This window comes from Scyliorhinus torazame, chromosome 19, assembly GCF_047496885.1.
Source record: "Scyliorhinus torazame isolate Kashiwa2021f chromosome 19, sScyTor2.1, whole genome shotgun sequence".
In the NCBI taxonomy this organism is placed as follows: Eukaryota; Metazoa; Chordata; class Chondrichthyes; order Carcharhiniformes; family Scyliorhinidae; genus Scyliorhinus; species Scyliorhinus torazame.
In genome coordinates this window covers 83,908,007-83,926,170 of record NC_092725.1, presented here as the reverse complement: position 1 = coordinate 83,926,170, position 18,164 = coordinate 83,908,007, and the positions used below count along the sequence as shown (strand labels likewise).

The 18,164-nt window shown below is 51.6% G+C and overlaps 1 protein-coding gene across 4 annotated transcripts in view; it reads left to right on the top strand.

The window, feature by feature from the left end:
• ttc38 (tetratricopeptide repeat domain 38) overlaps positions 1–18,164 on the top strand; it is a 146,443-nt gene that overhangs the window by 22,939 nt on the left and 105,340 nt on the right. For 3 of the 4 annotated variants that reach the window (XM_072484627.1, XM_072484630.1, XM_072484626.1), the window contains exon 2: positions 9,767–9,844. The exons of the other annotated variant lie outside the window; for it this stretch is intronic. In XM_072484627.1, the coding sequence (XP_072340728.1) occupies positions 9,767–9,844 (78 nt within the window). The remainder of the gene's footprint in view (positions 1–9,766; positions 9,845–18,164) is intronic. 4 annotated transcript variants of the gene reach the window in all.

Below are 18,164 nucleotides of genomic sequence, written 5' to 3'. Positions count from 1 at the left end.
CGTCTGGTCCTCCCCAATAACGTCCGGAACACAGTCTTCAATCCTGGAGGACAACATTTTGGCCAGCAGTTTGGCGTCCACATTCAATAGGGATATCAGCCTGTAGGACCCACACAGCTCCGGGTTCTTGCCCCGCTTCAGAATCAGCAAAATCGTGGCCTGTGACATCGTCGGGGGCAACACCCCTCTTTCGATTGCCTCATTGAACATCCTCATCAACACCGGCCCCAATATCCCAGAGAACGTTTTATAAAACTCCACTGGGTATCCGCCTGGCCCCGGGGCTTTACCCGCCTGCATGGCCTTCAGACCCTCCACTATCTCTTCCAACCCGATCGGGGCCCCCAGCCCTTCTACCAGCTCCCCGTCCACCTTTGGGAAATTCAGCCCCCCCCAAGAAGTGCCTCATCCCCTCCGGCCCCGTAGGGGGTTCCGACCTATACAGCCTACTGTAGAAATCCCTAAACGCCTTATTCACCCCTGCTGAATCTCCAACCAGGTTCCCATCTCCGTCATTTACTTTCCCTATCTCCCTGCTGCCTCCCTCTTTGTAAGCTGATGTGCAAGCATTCTGCTGACCTTCTCTCCATACTCATAGATTGCCCCCCTCGCCTTTCTCAGCTGCTCCATCACACTCCCTGTGGTTAACAAGCCGAACTCCGCCTGTAGCCTCCGCCGTCCCCTTAAAAGCCCTGCCTCTGGGGTCTCCGCATTCCTCCTATCGATCTGTAGTAGCTCCTTTACCAGTCGGTCCATCTCTGCCCTGTCCACCTTCTCCCTATGGGCCCGTATCAAGATCAGCTCCCTGTGGTATTATAGGTATTACGGTACCTGACAGGCTAAAGCAGCATTGGTGGAAACTGTATGCTTTCTATTGGTAGAATGTATGATAGCTCCGCCCTGATAGGCGAGGTATAAGAACCCATGCCGCCCCAGCAGCCTTCATTCTGTACCTGAGCTGCTGGGGGAAACATCTAGCTTATTAAAGCCTTTAGTTGAACTACAACCTCGCTTTAGTGGTCATTGATCGTGCATCAATTTAATAAACTAGTTTTTTAAGAAGAAAGGATGGAGCTCCGAATCAAGCCGGAGTGTCTGCAACTTAGCCCCCACGCGGCGAAATCAGCGGCAATCTATAAGCTCTGGCTGGCGTGCTTTAAAGGGTATCTCGAGACGGCCGAATACGCACCACGGGAGAGCAGAAACTGCATGTCGTGCACTCAAGGGTGAGCCCGGAGATTTACAACCTCATCGAGGAAGCGGAAGACTTTGATGCAGCAATAGAGCTGCTAAAGGACACTATATTCGCCCAGTAAACCAGGTCTACGCCCGGCACCTGCTTGCAACAAGGCGACAAACCCCTGGGGAATCGATGGAGGAATTCTACCGTGCACTCCTGGTGTTGGGCAGAAGCTGCGGCTGCCCGCAAGTTTCGGTGAGCGAACACACTGAACTCTTAGTCCGGGACGCTTTCGTGGCAGGTATGCTATCGTCACAAATCCGCCAGCATCTGTTAGAAAAGGACACCCTGGGTCTCAGGGAGGCACGGGCCCTTGCAGGCTCCCTGGACGTGGCCTCCAGGAACGCCCGCGCTTACGTTCCCGATCGCGCGGCAGCCCCTGGGCAGTGTGGAACCCCTCCGCGGCCGACCCCGAGACTTCCCCCATTCCCCCACAGGCTTGCACTGCAAGGCGGCCTGGCAACCCCAAGGGGCCCCGCTGCTACTTTTGCGGGTAGGCAAAGCACTCCCGCCAGCGCTGCCCGGCCCGCGCATCCACCTGCAAGGGATGTGGCAAAAAGGTACATTTTGTGGGGGTATGCCAGGCCTGGACGGTTGCCACAGTCTCCGGCGGCGAATGCGGACCGCAACCACTAACTTCTCCATGGGCCCCGTACAGCCAGCGATCGCCGCCATCTTCATATCCCAGGGCCACGTGCGGACCCCGGGCGCCACCATCTTGTTCCGCGGACGCCACGTTGGAGGGATGGGCACCGCCATTTTGTCCACCCCCAGCCATGTGCGACTAATGGGAGACGCCATCTTGGATGAACACCAAGGACCCCAGCTTGGCCGACCACGCACTGCCCAAAGAGAACTCTCAACTGCTGCGACTCGCCTTGGTGACTCTCGATCAGTCTCAACCTCGAACACTCTCAACTGCTACGACGACCGTATTAATCAATGGGCACGAGACGTCCTGCCTAATCGACTCTGGGAGCACGGAGAGCTTCATACACCCTGACATTGTAAGGCGCTGTTCTCTCCTCATCCCCCCCATTAACCAAAAAATCTCCCTGGCCTCCGGTTTACACTCAGTGGAGATAAAGGGGTTTTGTATAGCAAACCTCACAGTCCAGGGAAGGGAGTTCAAAAATGTCCATCTCTAAGTCCTTCCCCATCTCTGCGCGGCTACACTCCTGGGTTTAGACTTCCAGTGTAACCTTCAAAGTCTGACCTTCCAATTCGGCATCCCTATACCCCCCCCCCCTTACTGTCTGCGGCCTCGCGACCCTTAAGGTCGACCCGCCTTCCCTGCTTGCGAACCTCACCCCGGATTGCAAACCCGTCGCCACCAGGAGCAGACGCTACATTGCCCAGGATCGGATCTTTATTAGGTCAGAGGTCCAAAGGCTACTGAGGGAAGGGGTCATTGAAGCCAGTAACAGCCCCTGGAGAGCTCAAGTAGTGGTGGTAAAGACCGGGGAGAAGCATAGGATGGTCATCGACGACAGTCAGACCATCAACAGGTTTACGCAGCTGGACCCTCTCCCCCGCATAACCGAATGGTGAACAGGATTGCGCATTACAAGGTCTGCTCCACGGTGGATCTCACGTCCGCCTACCACCAGCCCCCATCTGCACTAGTGACTGCAAATACACTGCCTTCGAGGCAGATGGGCGGCTCTATCACTTCTTAAGGGTTCCCTTCGGTGTCACTAACGGGGTCTCGGTCTTCCTGCACGATATGGACCGAATGGTTGACCGGTACGGTTTACACGCAACATTCCCGTATCTTGATAATGTCACCATCTGCGGCCACGACCAGCAGGACCACGACACCAACCTCCGAAAATTTATCCAGACCGCTACGATCCTTAACCTTACATACAACAAGAATAAATGCGTGTTTAGCACCGACCGTCTAGCCATCCTCGGCTACGTAGTGCGAAATGGAGTTATAGGCCCCGACCCTGAACGCATGCGCCCCCTTATGGAGTTCCCCCTCCCTCACTGCCCCAAGGCCCAGAAACGTTGCCTCGGGTTTTTTCGCTACTACGCCCAGTGGGTCCCCAACTACGCGGGCAAGGCCCGTCCCCTGATCCAATCCACAGCTTTTCCCCTGTCGATAGAGGCCAGCCAGGCCTTCAGCCGCATCAAAGCAGACATTGCAAAGGCCACGATGCACGCCATCGACGAGTCCCTCCCCTTCCAAGTCAAGAGCGGTGTGTCCGACGTAGCTCTGGCGGCTACCTTCAATCAAGCGGGCAGACCCATGGCCGCCTTCTCTCGTACCCTCCATGCTTCCGAAATCCGCCACTCCTCAGTCGAAAAGGTGGCCCAGGCCATAGTAGAAGCTGTGCGACACTGGAGGCATTACCTGGCCGGCAGGAGATTCACTCTCCTCACTGACCAACGGTCGGTTGCTTTCATGTTCGATAATGCGCAGCGGGGCAAAATAAAAAACGATAAGATCTTGCGGTGGAGGATAGAACTCTTCACCTACAACTACGAGATCTTGTATCGTCCCGGGCAGCTAAACGAGTCTCCTGATGCCCTGTCCCGCGGCACATGTGCCACCGCACAAGTGGACCACCTCTGAGGCCTCCATGAGGACCTCTGCCACCCGGGGGTCTCTCGCTTTTTCCATTTTGTCAAGACCCGCAACCTGCCTTACTCCATCGAGGAGGTCAGGACAGCCACCAGGGACTGCCAAATTTGCGCGGAGTGCAAACCGCACTTCTACCGACCAGAGAAAGCGCACCTGATAAAGGCTTCCCGTCCCTTTGAACGCCTCAGCATGGACTTCAAAGGCCCCCTCCCCTCCACCGACCGCAACACGTACTTCCTGAACGTGATTGACAAGTACTCCCGGTTCCCATTCGCCATCCCCTGCCCCGACATGACTGCAAACACAGTCCTCAAGGCCCTCCATAGCATCTTTGCACTGTTCGGGTTCCCCGCTCACATACACAGTGAGAGGGGCTCCTCCTTTCTGAGCGACGAACTGCGTCAATTCCTGCTCAGCAAGGGCATCGCCTCGAGCAGGACGACCAGTTACAACCCCCGGGGTAACGGACAGGTAGAGAGGGAGAACGGAACGGTCTGGAAGACCGTCCTACTGGCCCTACGGTCCAGGAACCTCCCAGTCTCCCGCTGGCAAGAAGTCCTCCCGAATGCCCTCCACTCCATCCGGTCACTGCTTTGTATGACCACCAATCAGACACCTCACGAACATCTCCTTGTCTTCCCCAGGAAGTCCTCCTCTGGGACCTCGCTCCCGACCTGGCTGGCAGCTCCCGGACCCATCCTCTCCGAAAATACGTGCGGGCGCACAAGTCGGACCCGTTGGTCGAGATGGTCCATCTGCTCCATGCTAACCCCTAGTACGCCTACGTGGCGTACCCCGACGGCCGACAAGACACGGTCGGAACCCCACGTACATTCCAGCCGCCAGTCCCACCCTCCCCTCCACCACAGCACCTTACAGGAGGATCGGTCCTTCCGCCAGCCTCGTCTAGGCCCCCCACCCACCGATGCCCCCCGCAGGCGCTCCCTTCCCAGGTCAACCGTTTTCCCCACCAGTGTCATCTAGGGGTGTCGAAGCTGCCATCGAGATCGAAGCCACGCTCCTGGAGTCACAGACGCCCGAGCCTCCACCGGAGTCACCATCGAAGCTCCGACGACCGCAGAGGACGACCAGGGCCCCCGATCGACTGATTGCTTCATTTTAATTGTGATCTGTAAATATAAACCATCAAATGTACATAGCTTTCAGAATTGTAAATAGTTACTAAACACAGTACGGAGGTATTACGGTACCTCCATAACTAATTATACCATGTTGCTATGTTTTGTATTTTCAGGCCACCACCCCCGCCGGACTCTTTTTTTAACAGGGGGTGAATGTGGTATTATAGGTATTACGGTACCTGACAGGCTAAAGCACCATTGGTGGAAACTGTATGCTTTCTATTGGTAGAATGTATGATAGCTCCGCCCTGATAGGCGGGATATAAGAACCCGTGCCGCCCCAGCAGCCTTCATTCTGTACCTGGGCTGCTGGGGGAAACATCGAGCTTATTAAGGCCTTCAGTTGGACTACAACCTCGCTTTAGTGGTCATTGATCGTGCATCACTCCCCTTTAACCACCGCCTTCAGTGCTTCCCAGACCATTGCTGCTGAAATTTCCCTCGTCTCGTTGACCTGCAGGTAGTTCTGAATACATTTCCTCAGCCGTTCGCACACCCTTCGTCAGCCAAAAGTCCCACGTCTAACCTCCAGTGCGGGCGCTGGTTACTGTCTTTACTAACCTGCAGGTCAACCCAGTGCGGAGCATGGTCTGAGATTGTGATCGCCGAGTACCCCGTGTCCACCACCCCTGCCAGTAAGGCCCTGCTCAAAATGAAGAAATCAATCCGGGAGTATACTTTATGCACGTGTGAGTAGAAGGAGAACTCCTTCACCCTCGGCTGCCCAAATCCCCATGGATCCATCCCCCCATCTGCTCCATGAACCCTTTTAGTTCCTTTGCCATTGCTGGCACCCGGCCAGGGTCAATAACTCTGTTGAAGTCGCCTCCCATGACCAACCTGTGCGAGTCCAGGTCCGGTATCTTCCCCAGCATCCTCTTTATAAACTCCACATCATCCCAATTTGGCGCATACACATTTACTAATACCACCTGCCCCCCCCCCTCCAGTTTCCCACTGACCATAATGTCGTAGTTACTTCTTCAAACATCACATTCATTGTTATGTATTATCACTTCTGTATTATTACATGTAAAAAAATGTAAATACAAATATATTTTCTCTTTTTGTTGTTAATAGAAGATTTAAATAACCTGTAATGAAAATCTCTGCACAGATAAGTGCGCGAGTCTTTTGTTCACAGAGTCCTGAGGTGTTTGAAGGGGAAATGAGGAATTTCTTGGAAACACGCCTGGATTTTGGGCTGATGGGGAAGGATGGAGACTCACCATTGATCGCGAAGTCAGTCTCACTGAGAGAGCAACTGATCTCAGAAAGTGAGCGGAAAGCGATTCCCCAGTTAAAATATACATCACACCCTTTGTGCACAAACAACACGACTTTAAACATAGATCTGATTGACAAGGTTAAGAGTAACTGAACCTCAACAGACATCAACAAGATTAACTGTCGCAGAAATTGAACCAACACTGACAACGTTAACGGTAACAGATATATAAGATTAATTGACAATGGTAACAGTGGCAGACATTAATCATCCATCCGATTCAAAATGTTAACCCTGAAGGCGGTCTCTTTGTGTGAGCTGTACTTGAACAGGTGCATTTCCCCTGAGTGGGATGGATGACGTTCCCAAACCCAAATCCGTTGCCCCAGAGCCCCACAGGCTACACAAGAATTATCTGTGAAACCCTGTATATGGCAGTGCTCCAGCTACGAGTTACTGACTGGGGTACTTGTGGAAACATATTCCAGTCAGCAGTCACTTGGCTTTGGGTGGGAGATGCATGCCTGGAAAAAGTGCGCAAAGCACTGCTGGAAACTACCTCTGTGAAGGGCGAGTATCTGCAGGAAATAAATTTAAAGATAATTGATTTTTTTCTTTTAAACTCTTCAGTTGTAGGTGCAGGTGCTGACTAACCTGGCCGATTATCTGCTTCAGAAACGGGAGTGGCTGCTGGAGGCTGTGTCAGTGGCAGTGACTATAAGAGTGACCCAGGGAGGCAGAAAGTCCACGGCACCGGCCTCTACATCAGCCTCATGTGGCCACACACTGTACTGCAGCCAGGATTCACCCAGGGACAAAATGGGAAACAAGGTCAGGCCATCCACGGGGATCATTTTTGAAGACCTTTTGGCGACCCATTTCACATCATCCCATGATCCACCCATAGGTCACGACCCCCACTTTGAAAAACACTGCTCTACACCAGCATCCCCCATGACGACGGCATTGCTGCAACAGCGTCAGTATCAACACCGGCAACTGCCAATCTCCGGACGCAATTCTACATCTCATCTGCTTCACCTTCGACAACAAGTTCTCCATCCAGACACATGGAACAGCCATGGGGACCAAATTCGCACCTCAATATGCCAACATCTTCATGCACAAGTTTGAACAAGACCTACTCACCGCACAGGACCTTCAACCGACATTATACACCAGATACATCGATGACATTTTTTTCCTTTGGACCCACAGCGAAGAATCACTGAGACGACTACCCGATGACATCAGTAAATTCCATGCCACCATCAGACTTACCATGGACTACTCTCCAGAATTGGTTGCATTCTTGGACATATGCATCTCCATCAAGGGCGGTCACCTCAGCACTTCGCTTGGTCGCAAGCCTACGGATAAACTCATGATGCTCCACTTCACCAGCTTCCACTCTCAACACATTAAAGAAGCCATCCCCTATGGACAAGCGCTCCGTATACACAGGATCTGCTCAGACGAGGAGGAGCGTAACAGACATCTACAGATGTTGAAAGACTCCCTCATAAGAATGGGATATGGCGCTCGACTCATCGATCGACAGTTCCAAAGTGCCACAGCAAAAGACCGCACCAACCTCCTCAGAAGACAAACACAGGACACAACTGACAGAGTACCCTTCGTCATCCAGTACTTGCCCGGAGTGGAGAAACTAGGACATCTTCTTCACAGCCTTCAACACGTCTACATTCCGATCACTTGGATCGATTTCTCCAATACTGGAGCCGTTCCCTGATCGCTGGGCGGTCCCTGAGTGTCTGTTGGCCTTCCTTTGTCTTGGCTCCTGCTGGCACCGAGGAGTCTGGCTTGGCCTTATTCACCTTACATGTTTCAATTGTTCCCGGGGATCGCTCATTAATATGCAGATGGCTGTGAGTTTCAGTGCTGTCTGGGCTTCTGCAAGTTGTAATACACAGGAGGCTTTGCACCTGATAGTTTTTCCTGGCTTGGCTGAATGTCCCTGCATTCTTTGCGGATCTCCATTTTAAGTCAGGAAGTGGCCAACCCAGGTGGCTACACCACCCCTCGGTCACTCCTCTGCTTACCATTGTTCCCTCCAGCCCCCGTCCTACCGCCCCCATGTGCCAATCAACACCCCCCTGGACTCTGTTTGAGGATGCAGTCCTGCCTGAGTGCAGCTGCACAGGTGGTGTCCTCCTGGACAATGGAGACAGCCACTGGGAGCCGACCGACCTTACACGCCCAGTAGTGTGGTGTTTCATTGGCATACAAGAAAATCAGAGCAGCGCTGTTGCAGGTAGGCTTTGAATGTTGCACTCACCTCAAAGCTGCGAGCAAAGTGAGGGCTGACTGCTGCACGTGACCCTTTCCCAAACATGAAATTCCCACTGATGTGATACAAGATCAGAAGGCATGATGTAATTCTGGCGAGATGCATATTCAATGAGTATTCATGAGATGGTAATGATGCAAATGGCATTCCCGTTACTCAGCAGAATGCCTGACTGCCAGCAATCCATCATTAAAGAGGCTGGGGGAGAATTGCAAACTGTTCTCATGCCGGCGGGAATGTGGGGCGGGATTCTCTGATCCTGAGGCTTAGTGTTGACGCCATCGTAAACGCCGTTGCGTTTCCCAACGGCGTCAACATGGCCTCAGGGTCAGCACGGCACTGGAGCGACCCACACCGCCCCAGCCGCCGATCCCGGCGTCAGATGGGCGCTGCGGGTCTGCGCATGCGCAGTGGGACCGGCACCAACGCGGGCATGCGCAGTGGGACCAGCGCCAATGCGGGCATGCGCAGTGGGACCAGCGCCAACGCGGGCATGCGCAGTGGGACCAGCGCCAACGCGGGCATGTGCAGTGGGACCAGGTTAGAACGGCGCCGGCAGGACTCGGGTTTTTTTGTACGGCTGCTCGGCCCATCCCGGGCAGAGAATTGCCGGGTGGGGCCCGTAGAGCAGTGCCGCGCCAACCGCGCCAGCGCCAGTGGCGCCGATTCTCCGCTCTCTGGAGAATCGCGTCGGGGCGGTGTGGGGTGATTCGTGCCAGTCGCTGCGATTCTCTGGCCCAGCACCGGGGTGAAAGAATCCCGCCCGTGATATTTGGGCTATCTCCAGATCTTCTGCAGCCGCCCCCCACAAAACCTGTCACAGGCTGTATGCGAGAATCCCACCATTTATTCCAGGAAATCAAACAGAAACAGGCAGATTGTATGTGCGCGGTGATGTCAATGACGCATGGGTGCTCAATGGGTGCTAGCTTGTGGTGCGATGTCACTGGGTTTCTACTCATGCGCGGACCAGTGTGCATGTGTGTAAGGTGGCCATCATGTGTTAACAGGAGACAGTGTTCATAAAAATAGAACAAAACAGTCCCAAAACAGAATCATCGCAATGCAGTAAATTCATTTACTGGTCAACCATTCGGTCCCTCTCTCGCTGGAAGACCGAGACCCCATTAGTGACACCAAAGGGAAAACTTCAGAAAAAAGCCATAATTTCAATATTTAGTTCCGCATTGGTAAGTTCTCTTCATTTTTTGTGGTAAAATTGATTGAATAATGTTGTACTCTGTTTTGTTCCCAGGCCTGGCAGGATATTGGTCTTCCCCTTTCCACAACCAGCAATGAGGCCTGTAAAATGTATGATGCTTTTCTGACCCAGGTGAGGCTTCAATGCGAATGAAATGTGTTAAATCCATTGACTAATATCCCCCCACTCCTAACCATCACAGTGCATCAAAACTCCAGACAGAAATGCACAGCATTAAAACTAACCATTCTGTCCTATTGCTCTGTGCTGGTATCTATGCTTCACACTCGCTTCTTCCCACGAGACTCCTTCTCATCCACTCAAGGTTCTGCTCGTCTTGGGCTGGATTCTCCACGCCCCGACGGCGAAATTGCATTTGGCGACGGGGCGGAGAATCCGTTTTGGCTTCAAAATCGGGAGCAGCGCCGGTTTTTGAATTCTCCGGCCCCCTGAAAAGTGGCATACTCTAGGAGTACGCTGTGCCGATTATCCATCGCCTCAGGCCATCGCCTGAGGCCCACCCCACGATGCTCCATTCCCGACTGGCTGAATTCCCGAAGGCGTGGGACTTTCATGGTCCCAGCCGTTCCGGAACCTCGCGTGGTGGCTGCGGACTCAGTCCGGGGCCTCCACAGTCTGGGGAGGGCCGATCCGCGTGGAGGGGGGCTTCATTCAGGGCTGGGGGCCAAGGGGGGCTTTGGCGGTCCAGGTCCGTGGGCGGATCCGCCCTGGAGCACGGCACCGCCGTGCGCATGCGTGGCCTCTGAACCAGAAGTGTTAGGGGCCATACCCGCAGCTAGAGCTGCGAGCTCTACGCTGCCTCCCTGCTAGCCCCCAACAAAATGGGGAATCGGTGGCCTTTTGACTCCAGTTTTCCTGGCGTAAAAGACCACCGTTTTCACGCCAGCGTGGGGACTTAGTCTCCAAAAAGGAGAGTGCAGCCCCTCATGTTTCAATGTTTGTGACTTATGTTCAGTGCACTCGATCCAGGTTATATGGCAAAATTCACATCTTCAATATCAATACTCCAATCAGGGAAATGTTAGGGTGACAGAGGAAATTGGAGCATGAATACTGATTCGTAATGTAGGGTGGAGCAGCAGGAGGAATGCCCACTAGAATGAGCAGATTGGGGAAAGGAGAAAGTAGAATAGGATTGAGCGGAAAATAAGAGTATTGCGAGAGGCTGGAGGAGAAACATTTGAGGGCCATGAAAAGAGAGGTTTTTAATAAAATTTAGAGTACCCAATTCATTTTTTCAAATTAAGGATCAATTTAGCATGGCCAATCCACCGACCCTGCACATCTTTGTGCTGTGAGGGCGAAACCCACGCAAACACGGGGAGAATGTGCAAACTCCACACGGACAGTGACCCAGAGCCGGGATCGAACCTGGGACCTCGGCGGCATGAGACTGCAGTGCTAACCACTGAGCCACCGTGCTGCCCATATGAAAAGAGAGTCGGAAGTCACCAGAAGGTATTGGGTAGGGTTGAAGGCCAAAGGAAGCAGTTGTGCTGTTTGAACAAGTGACAGAAATAATTTGCGGAGTCTGTGTGGTGGAGGCGAGAGGAGATGAGGGGTGGCGGGGGGGGGGGGGGGGGGGGGGCGGTTGTATGGCAAGTGGGCGATGGGGAGATCAGAAGGACAATGGGAAAAGGGAAGAGGATTACATTGGATTATGGCAATTAGACAGGGGAGAGAAAATAGGGGTGTGGGTAAGGGGCAAGGAGGACAATCAGAAGGGTTGGGGGAGAAGATAGAAGAATTTGGTTGGGGAAGAAGAGAAGGGAAATAGAGGAGGGAGAGGGGAAAGAAATTGTCACAAGATTTAAAAAACTGAAGATAGGAGATTTATCAATTCATAGCAAAGGGAGAAATAGGAGAAAATAATTAATTTTTAAAAAGAGTTTAAAAAAATAAATTTAGAGTACCCAATTATTTTATTTCCAATTAAGGGGAAATTTAGCATGGCCAATCCACCTAACCTGCACATCTTTGGGTTGTGGGGGTGAAACCCGCGCAGACACGGGGAGAATGTGCAAACTTCACACAGGAAAATAATTAATTTTAAGAAAAGTTGACAATAATGGAGATAGCTCAATTAACTGAATTTAGAAGAAAGTTGACTAAATTAAATAAATAAGGATATGCAGTTAATAAACTGAAAGGGCCCTTACACAGCAACAACATTAATTAAATAAAGATATAAGCAACATGAACAACTATTGGTGTTTCTCTATTGAAAATTAACAATTGTAATTTTGGTGGAGAAAATGAAATAAAAATGGGGCAGCCAGAGGAAACTGAATTAAGAACAAGGCCACTCGACAGGGATAGGGAGAAGCAGCACAGAGGGAAAGATTTTTCCTTGGTTACCACAATGCAATTGGGGCAGGTGCAGCATGCGACAGGCCTTCGCTGCTGCAATAGTAATGAGGTGAGCAGGTGGCAAGCAGAGAGAGATTGAGCAGTTTAGGCCTATGCTCTCTGAGAGGAGATCTAATTGAGGTAATAAAGGGGATTGTCAAAGTAGACATAGCACGAATGTTTCCTCTTGTGGGGCAATCTAGAACGAGAGGTCATAGCTTTAACATAAGGGGTAGTCGATTTAAAACAGAGATGAGAAATTACATCACTCAAAGGGCTGCGAATCTATGGAATTCACAACCACAGAGTGCGGTGGATGCCTGGTCATTGAGTAAGTTTAAGGAGGGGGTGAACAGATTTTTATTTAGTAATGGGTTGAAGGGTTATGGAGGGGGGGCGGGCAGAAAGGTGTAGATGAGGCCGAGATATATTGAATGGCAGAGCAGGCTCGAGCGGCTGAATTTACTACTCTTAGTTCTTATGTTCTGAAGCAGCAAGCAATTACGTAAAGGCAATTTAAGGTGCAAGCAAGGATAGGCCAATTGATCCCGTATTGAGGCAACCATTTACCAAATGGTTTTTGTGACAATCTGATCGCTTTTATGATACCTTTCTGGTGCTAGTCTCCAAATGATCAGATTTTACTGAATCCAGTTTCCCAACATGACCTGATGGGGCTTTTAGAGTCACAACCTCTGGGTTGCTCGTCCAGTATCATAACTTAAGATTCTTGATTTTGTTGCGCTAATACAGAACACTGACAGAATCTGCTGAGGTAAAGAAAATAGTAACTCTACTGAGAAACATCTTACAGTGGCTTCATCTCGCCATGAGGTTGTATAAGAGCGAGCAAGAACGTGAGACATTGGGCAGAATTTACCGGCCATTCACGCCGGCGGGATATTCCGGTCCCACCAATGGCGCAAGGGTTTCCCAGTGACGAGGGGTGCCATCATAGGGAAATCCCATTGACAACGGCGGGACCAGAAAATCCCGCTGGCGGGCCGCCTCAGCCGCCGGAAAACACATGGCCAGTTGCCCAGTAAATCATTGTATCATTTCCTGTGATGCTATACACTGTGTCTCAATAGCATATCACTAAATAGCAATTAACCCCTTGTAGTTTACTACAATCAAGAACATCTTACCTCTTGTCTCCTGGTGATGAATAACACAATAATACAGTTTGAATTAATCGCCTTCAGCGATGTTGAGAGACCTGGCCACTAACGGCAATATCTTGCTCTGACATGGCATTTTGTGATTCCCAAATGTCCTTCATGTAATAGTTGTAGTATATCAAATCTTGGAATAATAATAATATTTAATGGTGTCACAAATAGGCTTACATTAACACTGCAATGAAGTTACTGTGAAAATCCCCCAATCGCCACAATCCGGCGAGAATGAGGGAGAATTCAGAATGCCCAAGTCACCTAACAAGCATGTATTTTGGGACTTATGGGAGGAAACCGGAGCATCTGGAGGAATCCCACACAGACATGGGGAGAACGTGCAGACTCCGAACAAACAGTGACCCAAGCTGGGAATCGAACCTAGGTCCCTGGTGCTGTGAAGCATCAGTGCTAACCACTGTGCTACCGTGCCGCCCATGACCATTGTCTTATTGTAGATGAGTAAATTGTTTACTACACTGGGATGTCCTCTCTGCTCATAATGCTGGCTGAGAATGGAATTCTGGAACATTGCTGGCCAGGCTCTGATGTCATGCTTTCTGGCCTGAACATGTTCTTCATCGGATTTCTGTGTGTGGCACCATCGATAACACATGAGGCAAGACATAGAGAACTCAATCCAGGCTTTATTGAGCAGACGTGTTCCCCAGCAGCTCAGTTACAGAATGCGGCTGCTGGGAGAAACCGGGTTCTTATACCCCGCCTTTCTGGGTGGAGCCCAGTAGGCGGCAGATCCAATCAGGACCCAGTATCTGTCCACCAATAGCCCCTCGGCATCATGGTGTACCGTAGTACCCCTAATACATACCACCACATTCACCCCTTGTTAAAAAGGAACCCGGCGGGGTGGTGGATGGTATGGTGGTAGGGGTTTACAGGGTCGGTCTGGTGCCTTAACCATTAACTATATACAACAATGCCGCTTTTACTGGGCCACTGAGTTATTTACATCTTAAACCGATTCGATGTTGCGATCGGTGGAGGGAAGGGGGCCTTTGAAATCCAAACTGAGGCGTTCAAAGGGACGGGAAGCCTTTATCAGTGCTCTATCTGGCCTGAAAAAATGCGGTTTGCATTCTGCACAGATTTGGCAGTTGCTGGTGACTGTTCAGACCTCCTCGACGGAGTACGGGAGGTTGCGGGCCTTTATGAAGTGGTAGAAACGAGTGATCTCCAGGTGGCAGAGGTCCTCGTGGAGGGCTTGGAGACGGTCCACTTGTGCGTTGGCACATGTGCCGCGAGATAGGGCATCGGACGGCTCGTTCAGCTTTCCGGGACGGTACAAGATCTCATAATTGTAGGTGGAGAGTTCGATCGTCCACCGCAGGACCTTGTCGTTTTTTATCTTGCCCCGCTGTGCATTATCGAACATGAAGGCTACCGACCGTTGGTCAGTGAGGAGAATGAATCTCCTACTGGCCAGGTAATGCCTCCAATGTCGCACAGCTTCCACTATGGCTTGGGCCTCCTTTTCTACTGAGGAGTGGCGAATTTCTGAAGTCCGGGAGAAAAAGGCCACGGGTCTGCCCGCTTGGTTGAGAGTGGCCGCCAGAGCTACGTCGGATGCGCCGCTCTCGACTTGGAAGGGGAGGGACTCGTCGATGGCGCTCATCGTGGCCTTTGCGATATCCGCTTTGATGCGGCTGAAGGCCTGGTGGGCCTCTGTCGACAGGGGAAAAGTAGTGGACTGGATTAGTGGGCGGGCCGTGTCTGTGTATTGGGGAACCCACTGGGCATCATAAGAAAAGAAGCCCAGGCAGCGTTTCAGGGCTTTGGCACAGTGGGGGAGAGGGAACTTAGAGTTGGCTATGACAATTTAGGTTTGTTATTGAGTGTAAGTTCCATTCTGAAGTTTTTAGGCTGATCCTCTCGGCTTTCCAATGCCTCTACCAATCTCTGCTAATCAGGTGCAAGGCAGTACAGGCATTCCTGGTTCAGGACCACATGTAAGATTTCAGTGACTTTCCTGCCCTGTATTGAAGAATCGCTTTCAGTTGTCTTTTGACCTTGAGTTCTGTACCTCCTGGTCCACATGGTTTATTGCATAATGGCTGAAGAGAACTTTTCTCCAACCATGGTTCAGCAACAGAAAGACCCAAAACTAACTCCAATTTTATCAGGACATTGGGACTGACCTGGCCAAGCGCAGGGCTGAATTTAACGGGGCGAAAGCAACTCTGTACGAAAGCGTCGTAAACTTCGGAAAGTTGTACCCAGCCAAGCTCTGGGTCACATACCAAAAAAGAACATTTTTTAACTGCCACGGCTGAAGCAGATAAGTTTGTCGCAGACTGCGGGCTGGGGCAGCGACAACAGGGGTCCTTTTCAGGCTGGCAGCTGGTGACTAGTGCTGTGCCTCAGGGGTCTGTGCTGGGACCACAACTTTTCACAATGTACATTAATGATCTGGGGGAAGGAACTGAAGGCACTGTTGCTACGTTTGCAGATGATACAAAGATCTGCAGAGGGACAGGTATTATTGAGAAAGCAAGGGGGCTGCAGAAGGATTGGACAAGCTAGGAGAGTGGGCAATGAAGTGTCAAATTAAATACAATGTGGAAAAGTGTGAGGTTATGCACTTTGGAAGGAGGAATTTAGGCATAGGCTATTTTCTAAATGGGGAAATGCTTCGGAAAGCAGAAGCACAAAGGGACTTGGGAGTCCTTGTTCACGATTCTCTTAAGGTTAATGTTCAGGTTCAGTCGGCAGTTAAGAAGGCAGATGCAATGTTGCATTCATGTCAAGAGGGCTAGAATACAAGACCAGGGATGTACTTCTGAGGCTGTATAAGGCTCTGGTCAGACCTCATTTGGAGTATTGTGAGCAGTTTTGGGCCCTGTTTCTAAGGAAGGATGTGCTGGCCTTGGAGAGGGTCCAGAGGAGGTTCACAAGAATGATCCCTGGAATGAAGAACTTGTCGTATGAGGAAATTTTGGGGACTCTGGGTCTGTACTCGTTGGAGTTTAGACGGATGAGGGGTGATCTTATTAAAACGTACAAGATACTGTGAGGCCTGGATAGAGTGGATGTGGAGAGGATGTTTCTACTTGTAGGAAAAACTAGAACCAGAGGACACCATCTCAGACTAAAGCGCCGATTCTTTAAAACAGAGTTGAGGAGGAATTTCTTCAGCCAGAGGGTGGTGAATCTGTGGAACTCTTTGCTGCAGAAGGCTGTGGAGGCCAAATCACTGAGTGTTTTTAAGACAGAGATAGATAGGTTCTTGATTAAAAAGGGGATCAGGGATTATGGGGAGAAGGCAGGAGAATGGGGATGAGAAAATATCAGCCATGATTGAATGGCGGAGCAGACTCGATGGGCCAAGTGGCCTAATTCTGCTCCTGTGTCTTATAGTCCAACAGGAGAGGCAACGGAGTGACCAGGCAAAGAACGGCAGCGTGGTAGAAAACCAACAAGAGGCGGGGGAAGGGGGGGGGGAGGGGGGAGAAAAGGACCTCTCCCCTCCTCCACCCCCCCCCCAACACAACCCAAATGGTGAACTATGAACCCCCACCCTAGTGACAACCGCAGACGGAAGAGGGCGGCCCTATACGTGCAGAGGAGGGCAACAGCAGAGGGAAGGTGGAGGAACAAGTATAGGACAAGATGGAGAAAGAACAGACAGAAACTACAGAGAATGAGTGGGAGGACAGTGGGACAGTAACTCCCTGGAAGAGGGTCACCACACTGAAGGGGGTGCTAGCGCCGGGAGAATGCAGCAGATAGAGGTCGCTGCGGCCCCCCCCCCAATTGGGAGGGGGGGGGGAGGTGCAGCTCCTGGCAGGGTGGGTGGGAACAAGCAGCGGGGATGGAGAAACAAAACGAGAAAAGAGCTGGGGGAAGGGGCAGAAGGTGGGGGGAAGGGAATGGGGGGGGGGGGGCAGGAAGAGGGGCCATGGGGAAAGGGACAGGAGCGAAACAGCTAATATGGCTATATAGGGCCGCAACCAGGTGCCCGGAACAAAGACGCACTGCAGGCAACCACCAAGTACGGTCTCGGGCGAATGGAGATCCTGGAGTACAGGGGCCTACCTATGTGGCAGGCGCACTATTGGCGGCCGTGTTGGGTGCCCCCTGGACAAAGGGAAACCCCAGAGCACAGGGACCGACCGCATGGGGAGAGCAGTGACAGCAGCCATCTTGGACGGCCCCCGAACAAAGGGAAACCCCAGAGTGCAGGGGCGCGTCCACCAGGTAAATATGGTTAATTCCACAGGCGAGGGAGGGGCAAAAACCCCCCACCAGAATAGTCACCTGGAACGTCAGTGGACTCAACGGCCCAGTGAAAAGATCCAGAGTATTCACCCACCTAAGAAACATGAGAGCCGACATAGTCTTCCTCGAGGAGACACACCTGAGAGAGCAGGACTGACAGCGGGTAAGGGAGGGCTGGGTGGGTCAGATACACCATTCCTGCTATGGGATGAGGGCTAGGGGGGTAGCAATTCTGTTAAATAAGAGGATGATGTTTAAGGCGACGAAGACAGTAACAGACCCAGGGGATGGTACGTCATGGTCAGCGGGGCTCTGAACGGGGCACCGGTAGCACTTGTCAATGTCTATGCTCCAAACTGGGACGGTGCAAAATTCATTAAAAAGGCCATGGCGGAAATCCCAGATATAGCTGTGGTATTATCAGGTATTGCGGTACCTAAGAGGCTGATGACCATTGGTTAAACCTAGGAGTTTACCATTGGCTGCTGATACGTAGCTCCGCCCTGACAGGTGGAGTATAAGAACCGGTGCTGTCCCAGCAGCCTTCACTTTCTGTACCGAAGCTGCTGGGGAACAAGTTCTAGTCGATTAAAGCCTTCAGTTATGAAATCACTTTGTCTTGAGTGTAATTGATCGCGCATCAATAGTAACGACCCGACTGATCATGGAGG